The 20,749-nt window shown below is 36.0% G+C and overlaps 1 protein-coding gene across 1 annotated transcript in view; it reads right to left on the bottom strand.

Annotated features, from left to right (window-relative positions):
• Nucleotides 1-1,890: 1,890 nt before the first annotated feature.
• LOC121299519 (E3 ubiquitin-protein ligase RNF165-like) overlaps nucleotides 1,891-20,749 on the bottom strand; it is a 30,457-nt gene continuing 11,598 nt past the window's right edge. Inside the window, exons 2-8 of the mRNA XM_041227283.1 lie at nucleotides 13,246-13,555; nucleotides 12,365-12,490; nucleotides 11,256-11,382; nucleotides 9,687-9,791; nucleotides 8,603-8,698; nucleotides 5,581-5,687; nucleotides 1,891-4,721 (exon numbers count right to left, since the gene is read on the bottom strand). Coding sequence (XP_041083217.1) covers nucleotides 4,604-4,721; nucleotides 5,581-5,687; nucleotides 8,603-8,698; nucleotides 9,687-9,791; nucleotides 11,256-11,382; nucleotides 12,365-12,490; nucleotides 13,246-13,555 — 989 coding nt within the window. The 3' untranslated portion in view covers nucleotides 1,891-4,603. The remainder of the gene's footprint in view (nucleotides 4,722-5,580; nucleotides 5,688-8,602; nucleotides 8,699-9,686; nucleotides 9,792-11,255; nucleotides 11,383-12,364; nucleotides 12,491-13,245; nucleotides 13,556-20,749) is intronic.

Below are 20,749 nucleotides of genomic sequence, written 5' to 3'. Positions count from 1 at the left end.
TTGAAATGTTTTTCTTAGAAATCAGGGAACCTGGTAGTTTTTTTGTTTTTTTTTTCTAAAGCACGTTATGTTTTGCATTTCTTAATTATTTATTTAAAAAACACATACAAAAAATTGGTAATATACAGGGAAATGAAAAGAGAACAGTTTGGGTTCAGCGATGCAATTATTACTATTATATATTATTATTATTATTATTATTATTATTATTATTATTATTATTAGTAGTAGTAGTAGTAGTAGTAGTAGTAATAATAAAAAAGTACAAAATCCACCAAAAAGTGAATCTAGGATTTTACACGACACACTTTTCTAGTTCTTCTTCATCATCATTAATACGCTATTGCTTTAATATTAATGATAAATATTTCAATTTTTTCTTCTATAAAATATTCTATGTAGTAAAACATTGCGCAGTTCCAGCAAAACAGCAGTTGCTTGTACAAAGAAAAATAAAATGGGGCAACCTTTCCACTGGCATTGTAAAGGAACACAACTTTTAAAATGAGCAGCAGCAAGTCAGCATTTGTTATTTAAGACATGAATCTGCAATATATATTTGCTGTTTTAGAATGTATATATTTGGACCTGATTAAAAAAAAAAACATGCATGTAAATAGGTTGTATTTTAAAATAGAAGTCGGTTCTTGTTTTCCATTCTTACTACTGTGGCTGGAAATCTAACATAGTGGATAAAAAGGCAGTGGAAGGGATAAGTGGCAGTGTGAATGGTTAGTGATCAGGACACAATTTTACCAAGCTGTACAAATTGGGTGCACGGTAAAACAGAATTAGCTATAGGAGGACATGTAATTAGAAATGACATTTTAATCAGCATCTGAAAGACTACAGCTCTTTCTAAATCAACATTTTTGGGACCAATTTAAGATTCCTTGGTGTAGTCAAACAAGTGACCCTTCGAAGACTGCCTGAGATATGCAGTGATTGTGTGCACATTCTGTCTCTCGGCTATGGGGGTGGGGGTAAAACAATACTACATTGGAGGGATTGAGTACATGTGAAAATGTGTATTGTAATCTTGGATACAGCACCTAAATTGGATTGCACAAAGAGGAGGCAGGCGTACGTATAAAGCTGAATTCATGCCAGCCCTGTTTTACAAACTTAAATAACAAAAAGTGGCAATAAATAGAAAGATGCAAAGGCAATATTTTTCATATTCATTTTTTTATATAATTCTCTTAAACACGATAAGCAAGTTGTCCTTTACTTAATGAATTACAATGCATTTAGAGAAATTACAACTTTGAACCAGAAGAATAAACCATTGGGATAGTGGAATCCAAAACTGCAGTTAAGGTAACTAAAAATGTAAAAGCTTATTTGCCACTAAAATAAAGAGGCACTTGGAGCTGTTAACTTATGAAAGTAAAATGTTGTAACTGTTTAACAAGAGATTTAAATAGGTAACGTTAAAACTGGTTCAAAAGATGTACGTCAAAAGATGGCAAAAAAACAAACAGTTCAAAGGAAAACTTACAAAATGCCAGTGGACGGGTAGCCTAACTAAGTACTAACTAAGAGTGCCAAAGCAAAATAATATTTACTAAACCATCTCCACTATATTGCAGTTTGTCCACTAATTCACAGCATACGGAATCATAGAAATTGCATTTTAATGGAATGTATCCAAGATTAACTGCACCACAGTACTTCACCTTTGAATCACACACCCTGATCTCTTAAACTAAAAAGAAAAGTGGATATTTTTTTTTTTGCTTTTCTGTAAAATACCACCGCATGCAAAGCATTCCCATAAAACAATGTAAAATGAGGTAATATTTTTTTTTTTTTTTACATTTTGTGTTATTTCTAAATAAATAAATTATAATTAAAATAGCAAAACAACCAAACTATAAAAAATTAAATTTGTACCCACAATATCTACAGTTAGTAATAAATTATGATTGTTAAATACTTAAGGCATTTCAACTTACAACACCCTGTAAACTATCAAAAAATCTCATAGAATACTCCACTGAACCAGAATGCAGTATCCCCATTTCTTTAGACAGCGAAGCTGTGAGCACTAATACACCATTTATTCTCATAATACATGCTTGCTCTGAGGCTGTAACTTGCTAGCAGGCTCTAATTGTTCTACTCTAGAAATGCACCGGGAAAGATTCCAATATGTTCAACATTGAATCAGTGGGAATCTTATTCCACTTCCAAGCTCACTGTATGCCTGTGATCTATGACAGCAAGTAACTAAAACCACAGGCACACCAGTGATATGTCAAATCCTTCACTCCCATCCCCACCCGATTCCACTGAACTGTTGTTTTTGTTTAAATATGGTGAGCTGTATTCATAAAACTTAATGTGTGTTTTAGCGAAAATGTTTGCAACTTCCTATATTCTCTGTAGCTTGCTAAGTAAGTTGTTTAAAGAAAGATAGCTGCAAGTTGCTAAAATCATTTTATACAGCGATTCCTTTGTTGTTTTCTAAATAAAAGAGTAATTGTTAAAAACATGTAATGTTTTATTTTATTGTATTATAAGCATTGGTGAAACCCAGTTAAAAGAAATGTAACAAGTACTTAAAACCTCCACTAAGTTATATTAGCCAACCACAGAGGCCTCTCCATTAAGATGCTTTGGGTGACCAAGACTTAAGACATGAGTTTTTAAAAAGTACTGTTGCAAAAAAAAAAAAATAATAATAAAGTTTTATAATAATTTTGGCAGTACTATTGTATAATATGCTATAGAACTTCTCCTTCAAACAATGGCTAAGAGAATTCTAGCTAGCTGCTCTGTGCTATCATGCTGGTGGGGAGATATATGGGCACTGCCAGCAGAACGCCCAAGAATGCTCAGTATGAAAAACAATGATACTGAAACCGAGCGTTACCTAGCAGCAATGGGGCAGATAATGATTGAACACATGCATAGATAGGTACACACCCATATATAACAACTGTTATTGGGTTAGATTCGTATGGAGTGCATTTAGACTGTGTAACTGCACTATACTGTTCTATACCTATACTTCCTAGCACTATAATCTCACCACTGTAGTTTTAATTCAGTGTAATTGCAATACATTGGACGTTACAGAACAGTCTTGTGTCTTAATTTAATGCACTTTCACTGCAGTTAAACTTCGATTGTTTTTCAGAGATAGATAGATAGATAGATAGATAGATAGATAGATAGATAGATAGATAGATAGATAGATAGATAGATAGATAGATAGATAGATAGATAGATAGATAGATGGATGTTTGGTTTTCAAAAGAATGGCTTATTTTTCCCCTAGCTATATCATACCCTTTGATATTGATAAACCCAAAATATAAAAGGGATACTGCAACTGTCGTAGAATATTCTACAGCGTTGGTCTAGCAACACAGCATAGCAACCACATGGGGAAATTTGATACACCAAAATACAAGAGTTTACATACAGTAGCTTATCATTCTCTCCAAACACTGGATGGTTTTTGCAGTCATAAAAAATAAAACGAAGACAAAGAAGAGCTTGTTGCTCTGTCATAGGAAATGTGCTTGTTCTTTAGGCATTAAGGTATACATCTAAATAGGATCCAACCAGCAGGCAATACGATGACAAGATGAAGGCAGGATACCCTGTGTCAGTAATGCCATTTCCATTTTTGTTCCCCCACAAAAATCATGTCTCTCAGATAACAAATTCATGCACAGACGCCCATCCTTGTCACATACTAACAAAACTGCCTAAGCCAACATTTAAACATGCATATTTTTATGGTGCGCCTACAGTGTGAAGATGCACCATTGTTAACTGTGGTAAGTATGCCGGTACTGTAAGCCGGCTGTGGGTCTCCACACACCAATCTGGGAAGAGATTTTCTTTCTGTTCAGCAGGAATATGTATGTACTTTTATATTCTGCATTGTACCGGGCACCAAAGCCCCTTAAAAAAAAAAAAATAACACTCCCCAAACACCCATAAGCTTTCTTCAGAGGTTTGTTCTTATCCATCAGTGCAGAGGCATCCATCCTTCAGTAAGATGCCTTGATGTGCCACATAACAGTTGCATTGAAGCAGTTCTGGTATAACAATACCTGTACTCACAAGAAGACTACAGACAACCCCTAACACCACTAGACTTAAGCTAATACAATATTTCAGGAAGTAGTCATACTAAATGTAATAGAGGCCCTAATGCAGTTTATCAGGGGTTAAAATGTAAGCCACTTCCCATACAGCTACCAATATGCATTAGGCAAATAGGGTTACCAATTTTTTAACAAAGAATACCCCAGGCAATGTAGAGGTATATGTACAAATCCTTAATAGGTTAAGGACTGCATGCTATGACTTTTAGTAACTTCTTTATGAAATGGCTTTAATAAATATAGCGCTGTGCTTATTGTCTTATCTGGGAAAACCAGCTCCCGAGATAAGCGAGGCCCCAACACTGCTACCTAGATCCTGCCCTCTCGCCTTTTGATTAGTTTGAGTGTGCTTGTCGAGTCGTCTTCTCTCTTGGCTCAGAAGGCAGGGTTGAAAGCGGTGAAGACTTTGAAACATTTGGCAAATTGCCTGAGGAACCAGGGAATGGCAGGAAATCCAGACAGGAGGGAGGGAAGCATCAGCTGTCAGACGTCAGCTGTGTTTCAATGTCCACTCGGCAAATAGGGCACTTCCTACTGGTGGCCAGCCATTGATCCACACAGCCTTGATGGAAGAGATGCATACAAGGTAGCCTCCTGCAAAATGAAAAGTTCAGTTGTTATCCATAGGCTACATCAGAAACATTCCCACGGCTGGCTTCACAGACCCTGAGGAGCACTAGTAATGTTGCCTTAAGTAAGGCAGTCTTAGTTTAGTGCTATACATTTTACTTTGTCCATGTGAGACTGAAACATAAAAATCTAAAAATGATAACGTTAAATAAAAGAATGCACTTTAAAATGTTCTGTACTTACAACAAGATTATATTATATGTAAAGTAACTTAAATCCATGTTGTTATTGTTTGGAGTACCATCCTCACACTCGTGGATATGTGTGTTATGTGAACGTAGTAGAGTAAATATTAATAAATGGTAGCTACAGTGTTACTGTTTGTAGTTAATATGCCTGTATTTTGAATTACATCAAAAACACACATGCATATAAGAAATGGTACACTCCACAATTGTTCGAGCATTATTAAAACTTTTCTGTCATTTACTGATTTCAGCCTCTTGTGACTATCACAGTAAAAAAATAAAAATAAATGAACAGGAACAAAGTAGTATATATTTTGTTAATTTTTTTAAAAAATGGCTGCCAATGCATATGCATTACAATAGATTGCTGTTCCACTTGAACTAATTCTCTTTAGAACCGGAAAATGAATCTGTTGAAATTCATGTGAATTTGTAACGTTTGATTTTATGTCACCGTCTTTTTTGAAATGTATAGAAACTAAAAGGTGCGTGGGATTATTGTGAAGAGCACCACTTCTGACTGGGACAGCATCCCAATCTAGAAACACGGCTGAGGTATTCCACAGCACTGAAGCTGTGATTTGTGAGGTTATCTTTTAATGGCAATGGTATACGTATGTTAGGAAGTTATTTACCTGACGTCCTCTCCATCTTCCAGCATGGAAAGACAGATTGTGCATTTTTCATCCATGTCTGACTCCTCCTCGTCATACATGGCTAATTTCAATTCAAGCGGTTTTCTCTGGAAACAGAACAGACCACCACACTGGGGTTTATCAAAAAAAGCAGGTCAGGATAAACCCCCCATACTTTAAATTCACACATAATGGGATGACATGACTATTACTCTGCTGTTTGCATGGTGATGAAGACACTGTCTGAAATGTTTACTTATTTACATGGCCCCTAAAAAAAAAATGAAATCTTCATTTTACATTAGTACCAAATATATATTGTAACTGCTGCTGGAACGGTATCTCAGTTGGCTTTTCTTAACCAAAAAAATATTGAAAATAAATGATTCACAATACGGAGCATTGGTCATAAAACAAACTAATTACTCTATCTCCTCTGGTTTACAGAACACAAAGTTGGGTCAATTTTGGAGTAACATCTCTAGGTCAAGGCTAAAAGAAACATAAGCCCTGCTCATGGTTTTTCTTTTTACATCTATGAATATTGTGCAGATTTCTAAGCTGACTCTCTCTTTTGTTACTGCAGTCTCCGTGTGGAGGAGAGCTCTCAGTAAGGTGCTTGTCATTTCTAATCTCTTACCCTCTGAATTATCAACTTCGCGTAGTTCATTTTTTATTGTTTCATATACTTTTAGATCATGACTTTCCTCTTGTTAAAACCAGGGATGGGCAAACCAGTCAAGAAAACTATTTATTTATTTTTTTATTTTTTTAAATTACTATTTGTCAATTATGTTTTTTTTTTTTTGTTATTTTCTACCCAATTTAGTAGTGTCCAACGATTTTGTTTAGCTCAGCTCACTGCTACCACCCCTGTGCTGACTCGGGAGGGGCGAAGATGAACACACAATGTCCTCTGAAGCATGTGCCATTAGCCACCTGCTTTTTTACACACTGCAGACTCACCATGCAGCCACCCAGAGCTGTCGGAGGACAATGTAGCCCTGAGCAGCTTACAGGCAAGCCCGCAGGCGCCCGGCCAGACCACAGGGGTCGCTGGTGCGCGGTGAGCCGAGGACACCTTGGCTGACCTAGCCCTCTCTCCCCCGGGCAGCGCTCAGTCAATTGTACGCCAACCCCTGGGAGCTCCTGTCCTCGGTCGGCAAAGGAATAGCTTGGACTCAAACCGGCGACGTCCAGACTATAGGACGCATCCTGCACTCTACGTAAGTGCTGTTACTGGATGCGCCACGCGGGAGCGAGGAAACTATTTAAATAGAAATCAATTTAAAATACAAACAGAAAAAAGGTTGCCAATAAGCTTGTCTCCAGACATATGCAAAAAATGTTAGTCATTACATTTAGAGAGATGGAAGAACAGATAGCCAGATACCTGCATATATGCTTACAATCTGACACTCTCTATAACTTATACTAAATAATGCTAATACAAAGTTTTCAAGACAACTGGAAAAGCAATTCTCTAGATGTATACAAAAAATGTATGTGTGATTGTGACAGAGATCGAATGACGCTTGGTGTTAGATCTCCCTCCCGACCTGAGAGGGTACTAGATAAAGGGAGCAGAGTACCCTGGACTAAAAGGCATGACACTTTAATCCCCTGGGTAGGTGGAAGTCGGCCGGCTAGAAAAGGGACTCAGCTACAGTATCCGAAGTCACAGTTACGAGTGATACATACCTCTGTATCACTCCAGCATTTACTATTAACAGGTGTTTGCCTTAGGGCTCTGGCACTGTTATTATTATCAATAAACACCCCTGCACTTGAAAGTAATTGTCTGTGTGTTTTGTACCTGCACAGCACAGCACTCACCACTTTGCCACAGTGATATACAAATCAATGGCTGTCTACAGGCATTGCATAACTCAATTACAGCAGAACACAATAGGTATAGTTTCTGCACTCTGGTTGGCTGAGAGGGTATGCATAAAGTTAACTAATGTACAGCTGTATATAAATTATTGCATCATCCCGCAATCCCTATATCAAATCTATGATACTGTAATATTTATTGCTTATCTCTTTTTATACTTCATGTTGTCATTACAGTATATGTTGTGCTATGTTTTCATGAATGAATTATCAAGGCAAATTGTAAATTGTTTTACACTATTTACAGTATGCCCTACACCTGCTCTCTACATCCATATTCAAATTGTTGGTACAACTTGCCCCATCAAAGTAGCACAGTTATTAACTCTCAGATTGGTTCCCCCTGATCACGCCTGTTTCCTGTTCCAAGGACCCCAACGAAAGTAAACATGCTTCCACATGCATGTTATATTTTTATTCAGACATAAAAGTTCAACTGGTATAAAAAAATATATATTTTCAATTTTAAAAACTATTTACAAAATAGTTTTCCATTCTTTACAAAGTATTTGAAATATAAATACCGACAAAGTTATATTTAAAATAAAAGTAGAAAATGCAATTTTGTAAATAGTAAAATAGGTGTGCGCCCATCCCTGATTAAAATGTGTTATATGGGAAACTGGTTAACCTTCGTAAGGGAATTCACAAAAGCATTAATAGCTGTTAAGTCACACTACCAGTAATTAGTTGAAAAAATGTAACAAATGCTCAAAAGGGCACCGGCAAACATTTCATATTCTCAACTTATTGAGCAAGGGGTAGGACAAACATTAAAAGAACATTACTATTAACAACCCATTTACATGATGAGCCATTTCAGCAACACATTCGAGGGCAAAGATTTACAGTTTAAACTAGCAAATAACTGTTTTGAAAATGGTTCTATTGGTTTAAGAAAATGCACTTTGTCCGTACATTCCTCTAATGCGGGTCTTGCAGTAAACCTTGTGTTGTTGCTGTAGTTATGTGCATGGATGGGAATGCAGCAGCTGATATCTAGCGTAACTCAAGGCTGGGAGAACCAAGACAGGTGACAATCATACACATTAAGTGCTGTGCAGCATGAACAGCTGTGAATAGGGTTCAGCTGGGTGACTGAAATGCAAAAGAATGCGATGCTCACCTTCTTATACTTGTGTGGGAAGGTATATCTCTCGATAGTGGTCTGGACCGCTCCCCGGTTCACACTTCCCAGCCTGTCTTCTAGCTGCAACAGTTCCTGCAATCAGCACCAGTAGTGAATTATCACAGCAAGTACACATTTGCTTTATACCACAAGCCCTGACACCACTGGCAGGGGGAAAAGGAGGTTTAAATTACAAGAAGAAACCTGAAACAAGTACAAGGTTGCAAGGGGAATGGGGTTGGGGTGAATAATACTACCATCAATGGGAAATAAAGACTTTTACCTATAGGACAGATTCAGTTACAACCAATATCGGTAGAGATCAAAAGGCTAATCTCTATGTTCTGTTTGGAAAGCACTGTGGTGGTCTTAGTTCAGTTTTACACCCCTGACACCTCCAGAACAGTTCTACTAATGGACGTTTTTACAAGAAAGGTGAAGGATTAGATGTGCAATGAGACCACCTTCTCACCCCCTTAGAAGATGATCCCTTCAAGGCAGAATTGAGGCGCATTGGCCTGGCAGTATAGGAACACTTTTGTTTCCTGTGCTGTGCTGGTGTATGAATATTCAGGAGACTTACAAAAATAGGTATGTAAAATCCATATCCATACCCTCTAATTAATTAGCATCAGTCCATTTAAAATACTATTCTTTTATCATTTTTTAATTTATTTTAAAGCTACTATGTTTGCTTAACTTTGAAAGTATTAAGATTCCTCAAATGTTCTCTCGTGCTGGAGAGTGTCCATTTAGAAGGAAATATTTAACTTGGAGTCACTTCTGTCACAGCTGTCATACAGTTTTAAAACAGGATGGCACAGTATGTGATAAGTGGAGTGCTAATTGGAAAGGGGCTCTCTCTGTCTAGAAAATAAACCGTGGGGTAATCTCAGAAAATGAAGACAATGTAATATAATTAAAAGTTCAATTACACATTAGTTTTGAAGGTGGTAAAAGGTAGGAAAATCATTAAAACTGAGGATCTACCACCATTCTTCAAGTGCCCACTACTGTCAATCAATCAATAATGTTTAACAAGCACAAAATCCATTACAGAATCATTATTTTAAAAAACTACCTCATAACTTTCCCTTACTGCTGAAGCATGTCTTGTAGGGTTGATTCCTTGCAGGGCTAGCAGGTGCAGTTGCGGATAGGGATAATTCCTGATTTCATGAACAACCTTCAAAGACACAGAAATACATTTTACACACAAATACATTTGCAGCCCTTGGGATTCTGTCCCTCTGCCTGAAATAAAGTTGTCTTTTTTTTTTCATTGTATTACAGTCAAAATTAGTGATCGTCGAAGAGGATCTCATACAGTGACTCTGTCAGGTTCAATCTGGGTTCTGACACTGATGTGTGGATGGCAGCAGGTGAGGAGGTGTCATCTCTTCAAGCTTCACTTCACAGGTATTCACAGCTACACCAGTTCATCATCCCATCACATGTCTCAGTGACAATAAAAAAAAAAAAAAAAAAACTGCCAGGTCTGTCTTGTGAGACAAAGCGTGTGTTCACATGACACATGTCCCATAGCTTGAGTAAACCCTTTCACAATACATGTTTTATTAATTTAACAAACGAATTACACATTTAAAACTAAAAATAAGTCTTTAAAATGCACCCAGGATGATGTAAAACTGAATTACAACTGAGTACAATGAAAGTGCTCTCTCTAGCACAAAATGCTAAACATAAATATAACAGGATGACTCATGAACTTAAATCTTTCTGTACAGGGATGCTATTTCAGGCATGTACCTCTATTTAGCAAAGAGAGCTTCAAACACATTGTCTTCTACCAATGGAGTGCACTTGACTGAAATCCTATAGCAGCTTTTTGTATTCAATCTGAAGAATGCTCCAAACAATACAGAAATAAATCCAAACATAATGTGCTCTATTGTCAAAACTTTAAGAATTGAGTTTTGGAAGGACTGATTTATAAACATTCTCTTAAGTTAAAAAGTTTTTAAAAATAAAAATCAACAAATAAACCGTATTTAAAATAACTGAAAATGTTTTCATGAACTGCTTCTCCAGGGATCACCTAAAAATGATGACTAGCGATTCATATGAATTCCAATAGTACATAAATAACATTGGAATTCAAGTACAATATATTTTCTATTGAAGTTTCTAGGTAAACTGGTAACATTAAAACGATGGCCAAATATTGTAGGGATATTGTAGAAATAGTCACATACTATTTCATTCCATTTAAATTCCAATTCATTTTAGGCCATTATTCTAATGTCTTACAAAAAGGGTGTGGAGTTATAACGATTAATAATGTAAATGTGTATCATATTATTGCAAACGCTTTTACCAAAAGCTTGCAAGTGTTAACAAACATTAGTTAAATGTTATATAAAGATGTGGCATAGAAAAGGTAAATTTTTAAGGGTGGATCAGTAATCAATAATAAGCCATGTAAGTGCTTTTTATAATGGGTGGGCTCCCCCTCTCATTAACCTTAAAAAATGGTTTTAAACACACACACATGCATGCACAAACGCACACGCACACACATACACAGAGCCCCCCCACACACACACGTGCGTGTGCGTGCGTATGCACACGCACACACACACACGCACACACATACACACACACACACACACACAACAGAGCTGCTTACCACTTGTGCTGATGATGTGTTTCTTGGAAAGTGGTGCATTCTAGGAGTGGCCAAGTAATGCTGATAGTGTTGGGGAAGTTGCCTGACTTGATACTGAGGGTGAGACCCTGCATCCACACTGAGGTCCCTGGACAAAGATTCGCCAAGATCAGTATTGTGTTACAAGCACAGATTAACTCAACACCTGAACATTTACTTCTTAATGGATACAATTCTAACTACTGTAACAGTATTCAGTTATGTTGATAGATACCTGATCAGAAAATCTTCTTTTTTAATTTGGTTAATTGCTTTTAGACAAAAACACAGAGCTAGATTAGTCAATGTGCCTACACCAAAATGCTATTTGCATAAGGTAACCATATAGCTTCATGTTCACCGGGGCAGTTTGGGACAGTTCAGGCTTTTCAACTCACATCCCAAGACATTCTGGTACTTTTTCCTGTCACAGGTACCATTCCTTCCTTTAAGAGAAGCAGGACTACCAGAATGCACTGGGTTGTGAGTTGAAAAGCTTGAACTGTCCCAAACTGTCCCGCTGAACACGGAGCCACATGGTCACCTTAAATTTGCATATTTTTTTTAAGAAACATAAAATTGTTAATGTATTAACTACTTATAAGGTTATTTTATGGACTCAAAAGTGAGTTTAAGTTGTTTGTTGCTGATTTTGAAAATAAAATAACAGTTTTCCTTTCATAGATGTATTTGTAATTCACCAAAATATATAGTTACTATATGTCAATTTATGTTTTTTGTACATAAAATGTAAATAATAAAATGTAAATAATTGGCAAGAAAAATGAGGGAGGCTGTTTTTTACACTATTAAATATCACTTCCCCCAACCCAGAACTTTTATAAATAGAATCCATATTGCATTGCTGGTATGTATGTATGTTCCTGATTGATCTCATGTTTTGAGTTTGTACATCATCTGGTGCTTTACATTGAATGCGACTCAGTTTCTCTATTTCTGTACTTGACTCTGCCACTTTGTCCTGAAACCTGACATCACTGAGCTGCACTTTTCACTCAAAAATCAATTCATCCAGGCCCTGCCTGAAATAGCAGTTGCCTTTAAAGAGATTATACTAATGTATAACCCACCAATCGGTGCCTTCCGCCAGGTACCTTGGCTGCTGCCCCATTGGCTGGGGAACATGCAGGGTGGGGGGGTAGTTGTAGCCGGAGCGCAGCCTGTGTGGGTGAATGGGCACTCGATCCTGAATCCGCCTGCAGAGATCAAAGGAAACAACAGTGGTATCTAGCACACATTTGTATAGTTAATTAGTGGTGGAGATTTGAAGCAAATTTTAACTGCACACATCATCAAAACATTTATTGTGGTTTACCATGGTGAAAGATAATTGTGAGATGCAGTATATGCACATTGAAACATGGTAAAGTAAAGACAAGCATCATAAATCACAGGAAACTAAGTAAAAACCCATGGTAAAGCTGGGTAAACTGTAAGCATGGAAAAGCATGCTAAACTGCAAAATGACCAGGTAGATGTAGCATGGTAAACTTTTAATAGAGCTGCTCAGTCTCACTGTAGCTTTTTTATTTTCTGTTTAAAAGTAAATGAAGGGTGTGCAAATCTTTTTAAGTTAACATCTAAACCGTACCACCCCAAGCACATGCATTTTATAGTACCAGCGATGTAAGTGATGTACACATGTAGACGGGAATTCCTCCAGTGACCCCAGTGGGTCAAGGTAAATGGCTCCACATGTCTTATTCTTTACTGTCTAATGAGGATCTGATGGAAACGAAAAACCATGACATACATATTTATATTCTCTATATGCATATTTCTCAACCCGTAGAAGGATTAAATAGTCCTCAGCTTCCATTATGAAACTGCATAAATGGTTGAATATTTGAATAGTACACTAGTATAGATTATTTTGGGAGTGTTTTAGGTTAACTTCAGCATTGTTGGTGGTGGTTCACACAAGCTGTTTGTGTCAAACAGCAGGTCCTACCTGGGGTGTGGAAGAATCCTCCTGTGCTGGGCCTCCAGTAGTTGCTGCTGGATGAGGTATTGCTGGTGTAAAGCCTGAGGTAGGAAAGGAGGTCCTGGTACGTCTTGGAACTGCGGGGCTGCCAGGGGTGTCAGGGGCTGATGGAGCTGTGTGGCATGCTGGTGAGCAGATGGCAGGTGTGAGTTCATGCCTGGTTGGGTCTGCCCAGGGTGAGGGTGGGGAAACTCAGTCTGCATCTGAGACTGGGGACCCAGGTGGAAGTGTCGGCAGGAGGTAGCATGGCTGTGCTGATGCCTGTTAAAATGGGCACCTGAAAAGGAACAAATGCAGTTTAGATGTATTTGTGGCAATAAATATTACAGACTGGGTTTTCCAGTTGATAGAGGAGATTACTAATGAGCATGGGCAGTTTGGAGTAAATGTAGTCACTAACGTTATATTATAAAAACGCTACAGGCTTGTAATGTACAGTAGGTGCACTGAGATGTAGGCAGTTTAAGAACTGTAAATGTAATTTACTCAAAACTAACCTTATGGCTCATAATCAAATCCAACTTTTGAAAACAATACCCCTGTAATACGTATGTAAATTTGTGTGCGTTGTGTGGGTTCTCAATTGGGTTTCGATTTTCTGCTAATCTGAGCTGACAGGAACATTAATTTGGTAAACTTCAGTGGGTGATGTTGTCAATGTTTGTGTAGCATTTCTTCAGCTTTTATGGATAGTATATATATATATATATATATATATATATATATATATATATATATATATATATATATATATTATATATAGACACACACACACACACACACAACGCAATATATATGTGGTATGGTGGTAGGTCCAAGAAGGTGTATTAAAAAGTTTGTGATACATGTAAAGTCACAGTTTTTGGGACAGCTTTTCAGTACTGTACCCTCTTTCTTACAGTCTGTTCTATATGCTGTGTTTTGAAAGTTCCTTGCAACATGAGACTAATGGTAGTTTCACCTCAGCTCCTGTTTAACCTAACCCTAATGCTCCTTCAGTAGACTGCCTGAAACATTATCAACATTGGAAAGCTGAAGAGCCACTTTTCTTTCCCTGAGGCATAACTGCCCCTTCAGCAGTGGAACATGAAGGGTTAATTCAGAAATGCTCACATACTTAAAACTTGTTGGGAAGAGTTATTTTGTGTGCAGCAAATGACTTGTTCATTTATTTTTTTAACCTCGTAGTTAGAAATGTAGTCACAGTATGAAGTGGTTTGATAAACTGTGGGTTCAGGGACCTTTCTACAGGAGACTGCCTGCTTTGCATTGATTAAGCACTGTATTTAAGTGATTTTATTGTTATGTAGATGTCCTGTTTCAAGGATCAGGCAGAGCATGACTTGACACAAATGCAAATTTAAAAAGGCAAATCATGTTTTCGGAACTAGAAGAGATAGATATTTGAATTGACGTCAGATGTAGGGTACTATACATACGTGTCTAGGTGGTCCCTGCAGACTGCGAAAGGTTAGGGCTTCATGAAAAAGCTTACTGTGCAGTTATCTTTATCTTACCTGTGATGTAGAGGAACAGCAGTCTTCAGTCAATTAGAAATCCTTAGTAACTATATAAAAATTAACAAATTATATCCTATTGACTTTTTGACAGAATCCAAATCCAACATCTAATTAAGATAGACTCTATACATGTTAATATTAATTATTTAATCCATAAGTAAAACTATGTGTTATCTTTCAAAGTCTTGCAAGTAAGTGACTTAATTAAGGTAGGGCTAAGGTCACATGTGCGTGACGAATCATTACTGTTTTGCTAATTTGCATATATTTTGCATCAAGTTTTGTATCATTTTACTGCACTTCTGACAGTGCACACGTATGAAGGTGTCAGCTCCTGAAGTGAAAGGAAAGTTTACTTCAAAATGTTTTCTAAAGCTCATTCCATTTAGAAAAACATCCACGATCACACATGTGCCAGCAGAGGAAGTTCAACGAGCGATCGTATCCCGAATATGCAAAAAGACACACTGGAAAAAAACACCACTGTACAGCAAGAAGTTCTCACAAATCCTGCTATGATGGCAACATGAAATGTGCTGCATGTAAGTGAGAAAAGTGATAAAAAATGATGGATTAAATAGGCTAAAACTACTTCTAAAACACAGAGTAACTATGAGACACACAGACAAAACATTTTTTAATTCCTAAAAACTGATTTCTTGTAGGAAATCGGTGTGCTGACTGACCCTTACTCACGAGTGCTTTTAATTTTCCTGCATATAATTAATTATATCTTCATATTTCTCCAGAAAAAATGCTTTTTTTTTTTACTTTGTTTCAAAGAACAGATGTATAGAAATGTTTTAAAGCTAGAAAATGAAAGATCACCATATTCATTTTTTGTCTGTATGCCATACAAGACTAAAAAAAGAGGATTATTTTTTGACAGTTATTTGTGTTTTTCTTGGATGTGTAGGCGACAACAAATGAGGTACAACTTTTCAAAAGTCCATAAAACAAAACTCAAGTAGAGTCATATTTTTCAGACCACAAATACTGGTTAAGAACACATATTTTAATATGCATTGGTCTTCTTAAAATGCATTACCCTGAATTTTCACCTTTGAACTTTTTTTGGTTCTAGAATGCATATAAAATTATCCATGCTTAACGAATTGTTGGTAATTTACTTTAGACATTTTAAATAATGATTGGTGAGAAAATCTATCTGTTAATTATTTTTAAAAACTTTCCTCGGTCCTACCTTAAATTGAAGTCATAGAACTGGAAGCTTAATGTCATATATCAACTCCATTGACCAGTATGGTCAAAATTTTGCCTCACCCTATAGTATTAACTAATTTTGCTCCATAAAGTCAAATGAAACCTGCTGAATAATGTTACATTAACATGTTGAATTGCATACAATTTGAAGCTTTCCATATACTTCACGAAAAACTGACAAATTTAAAAACGAGACATTTCGAAAAATCTAATATGAAATACTGTACTGCTATTATAGCTTCCGATAGACTGTTGCAATACAATTTTGTTTGTAGTTTCTTTGATTACTTGATGCTAAATAAAAGATCTAAATTATGTTCATATATATATATATATATATATATATATATATATATATATATATATATATATATATATATATATATATATATACTACACACAGTATATATCTTTTGTTATCCTAAAATTGTAGGTGATGCAAAACGTTTTTCCATAGCTGTATTATTAAATCCCCAAAATGTTAAAAGAATTGATATATTTATCATGAACAGATATTTCAGTGAACGAGTTTAACGAAACTCAATTTGTTTTTATGCCGAGATGTGATTTTAGAGAACTTTAAAAAAAATTTAAAAAAAAAAAAATTGTATGAAACATAGGAGTGTTTTCTAATTTATTTTTTCTTCCCAAACCTTGAATTGTTCTGACTTTCGTTTATTTTTCTACATCAAATCTGATTTGTTTAACAAGCAAAAATCATGTCATGGATAATGTATTGTAAAAGAAATTCAGCTGCTTCTCAGATAGATCACGTTGGGCCTCTTCAGTGTTTCCAATTCCTTTGTGTGGCCTTTACTGTTAATGGACAAAGCTTTAACATTTCTACAACATAACATGTAAATAAAACTAAAGAAACTAATTACACGATTCTTCAGTGTCTGAATGTTTGCAATAGCATCTGAATGTTAATGCAGATGTTATGATGCGAGTACAATGTACAACAAACTAACACATACATTTACACAAACTCGTAGCAGTAAGGAGACCTAAAATGGTTCTGTTAAAATTAAAGACCACTTTTTAAATGCCTTATGGTGGTGGTTTTTTTTTTGTTTGTTTGTTTGTTTGTTTTTTTATTTTGCCCTGGGAGCTCCCAAAAATAGACAAACAAAACAAAAAAAAAAAAAAAAAAAAAAACATTTTTTTGGCATGTTCTGTCCAAAATGCCAATTCCCCTCCTTCTCCTCCTGAGGCAACCAGCAGCACAAGATGGCAACTTGCTGTCTCCACCATTGAGGTCATGCATTACATTATGCTTCGAACTAGAACACAGACCTGTCAATCACAGGCAGTTTTAGTTCCATTTTTTTTATACATATTAATTATCCTTTTGGAAACCCCTCTCCAATTACACAAATTGCCACTTATCGCAGGATGAAAGCCCTACATGCAAAATGGGGATGTATGTCTCGAGATATAGGTTAAAATCCTCCCTGCCAGAATACATGTGAGAATGTGGCTGAAGCCTTAACTGAATGATTAATGGTTAATTAAGCTCCAGCATATTTAAGGAGGGGAAAATCCTTTGTTTGGGGGGTTGGTGTGTAGGTGAGTTTAGACCTCTGTGTATACTGTGTTTGGAAGTCTGTAATGCAGGCGAATGCCCAGCCTACAGTTGCTTGTTGCATTGTTTATTTTGGCCCTTGTGCCTGCTTATTTGTTCCTGTTTGGCTATTAAAAATGTGCAACAGTGCTTACACTGCAGCTTTTCTTGTCTCTGAGTCTCATTCCTGACGCTATCTTGCTACACCACTTTCATTTGATATTAAAGTGTATTTTTATGACATTCCTAGGCTCATTTCCGCAGTTAAAACAATACAATAAAATGACCCAATTCAGATTAATCAATAAGCAATTAAAATATAAAAAATATAATATACTTAAAGGTATGCTTGTAGCATTTTATATTTTAATTCTAGTCTAGTTTATTTTCTGCACAACTGAAGGAAACTCATTCTCTTATGTGCTTATTCAGCAGAACCCCACAAAAAGACCTAAACCAAACAATCAATGTCTATTACAGCAAAGTGCTAGTAGGAAATGAACAGATGCGCCCTCAGTGAACATTTGAGCTCTTCAGCTGTTCCTGCCTTTTTAATTGACATGGGCCAGTGAGTTCTACAGAAACACTTGAAAAGACTTCATATAAATTTCTACCTCAGAAATATCAGAAACCAAGAGCACTTATTTGGTTAATGTATTGAATATAACTGATTATGTACTTTGCTTTGTTTTGGTACGGTATTAAAAATCAAGGCGTAAAATATATGTATTGTGTGCCTCCTTATCAAAGACGGGATACATGTTGGTATTAAAACAAATTCACAATGCCACCCATTAATAAGGGGAATTTTGCAGGGTATAAAATGTATTACATTTTCTTGATATCTGGATCTCAGTGGGCAGAAATATATACTTAGTTTTTTTTAATAAATTTCCTGTTTCAGGCACTGATCCCTGAACAGTATAGATATTTATTTATTGGAATCTAGGCATTTTATAGATTCTGTAACATATGTAATGTAAGTGTTTTTATTTATTTATTTTTTGTTTAGTTTTTATGTGGTTTTGTTTTGTTCTTTGTATATAATGTAAAAAATAAGTGTTGCTTATGTTTGCATGAAAGACAAAAAAGAAATTCTCAGTTTTGTGCATTATATTTTGCTATTAAACTTAAGCATTGTCAGTTGGTTAACGAGGTGTAGTGTTTGAAATGAATTGCAATCTGATGGGTGTTTTCCTATTGTCAAACAGAGGCCCATTTACCACTAATTATACCCTTTTTTTTTTGCAAACTTAAACTGGAAACAGACTATCAATTTATCTAAAAAGAAAAAAACACTTCACGATGAGCAAGACAAAATGACACATCCATCACAGTCCAAGATGCAGAAGTAAAAAAAATGTACATGACCCAAAGTATTGCATATGATAAATATTGTTATCCTATTTTCTTAATGGTGGAAAAATATGATAAATTCAATTTAAAAAGATGCAAAAGACTGAAAACAGCAAAACGTACCAGATTTGAATGGGTGTACCACTTTTTACTGCGTACCTGAAAATAACAATACACCAGTCTTCTTTCACGGATGGACAGTGCTCTGTGAAAATGTGAAGAAACACTTTTTGCAGCATCGATAGAACTGGTAACAACTGACAAATATATTATATCCTTTCTTGCTAAATTGGGAAATAGTTCTGCATTTCTTCCAAATCCGGTCAAAAGAATTCCAATATCGTTTTCTTTTGCATATAGTTGATATCCCTCCATTTCTAATTTCAGTCGCATCGAACCCCAGAATACAATCTAATGGGAGGGGTTCTTTATCCAAACTACAAAGATGTTGTGAGTCTAAAATCTTTACTGTCTTCAAAAACTTGAGAGCTAGTTGAATAAAACATGGTTTTGTTCTGCATTGATCAGGGTTGTCTCGTCAGTTTTTCAAAAACTTAGTGGAATGTTTTAACAACATACTGTTTGTTTATCCTGCCGTGCACCTCTTTGCCAGTGCTCAGTATGTACTTATTAATTCTGTAACTTTATTATATGTTAGATGAATTCTAACATTTTGGATTTCAAAACAAAACATCAGTGTGCTGCTGTGTGCGATCTCTCAAATAAATGCTTTTTGAGTTTGTTGGTGCATCTATTTGTCCTAAAATAGCAAGTCTAGAGGTAAGCTTTTTCTTTAAACATGTCAATTTCTAGAATGGCAATAATTCTCCCTCTTAATTAGGGAGTGTTTTCTAATTACCTAGAATTTTATGGGTTGATTACTTAAATACCATATTCCATCGAATTTTAGACTCTTTGAACCATCTTTTGTCTTAAATTTGAGTACAGTTGTGATGCGTGCATTAAAATCGACAACAAAAGACGTGACTATCCAAGTACACAAACAGCAACGTGACTGACTGCCGAGAAAAGACGAACAAAGACGTCACTGCCCAATCTTGAATCATCCATGACATACAGGCAGCCATTTTCAAAGAAGCATAATTAGTCTTAAATTCAAGGCCGTCTTAAATTCGAAGGAATGCAGTATTCTTTTGGTTAGTTTAGCTGGTGGCTACACAGACATCTGGAGGTTTAGGACTAAATTGCAGGTTAAAGAAACAAGTCGTGAAAAACACAGGACCCTTGTTATAAGCCATATTGAGCTCTTTAAGAAACACAGCTGTATGTAATTCATACCCACATTGAACAGCTTCTTGAGTGGCTAGAAGCATAGTTCTATCTTGTTTGTCACATCAGATGTTTTTCAAAAAGCATGGGGATGTTGTATTCAGATCCTGTACTCAGTGTGGTAAACACCCAAGCCCAGTCTTATTTTGTCGACTCAAAAAAAGGCCAGGGCTTGAAGCTATTCAAACTGGTCTCTTGTGACATTTTGGAAGAAATATCTAAGCTGACCATTGACTCATCCCAGGCCAATACAGCTATTATTTACAAAGACTGTGGCTTGTTATCTCACAACAGAAACATTACGTGGTCAATAATAAAGGCAGAGGTAGACTGCTACTTAATTGTAAATAATGATCAGATCAACAAGAGTAAAATCCGTGTTAGCCATCCTGGACATGATTTTAAAACAGATACGATATGGGTTTCCTGTTAAGACACAGCATTGATGATATTACACTCCTCCTAAACCTGTATATAATTTACTTGAAATAGGAACATTTAAACAGCCATGAGAAAA

Source organism: Polyodon spathula, chromosome 2 (genome assembly GCF_017654505.1).
Source record: "Polyodon spathula isolate WHYD16114869_AA chromosome 2, ASM1765450v1, whole genome shotgun sequence".
NCBI lineage: Eukaryota > Metazoa > Chordata > Actinopteri > Acipenseriformes > Polyodontidae > Polyodon > Polyodon spathula.
This window is presented reverse-complemented; position numbering and strand designations above follow the sequence as displayed.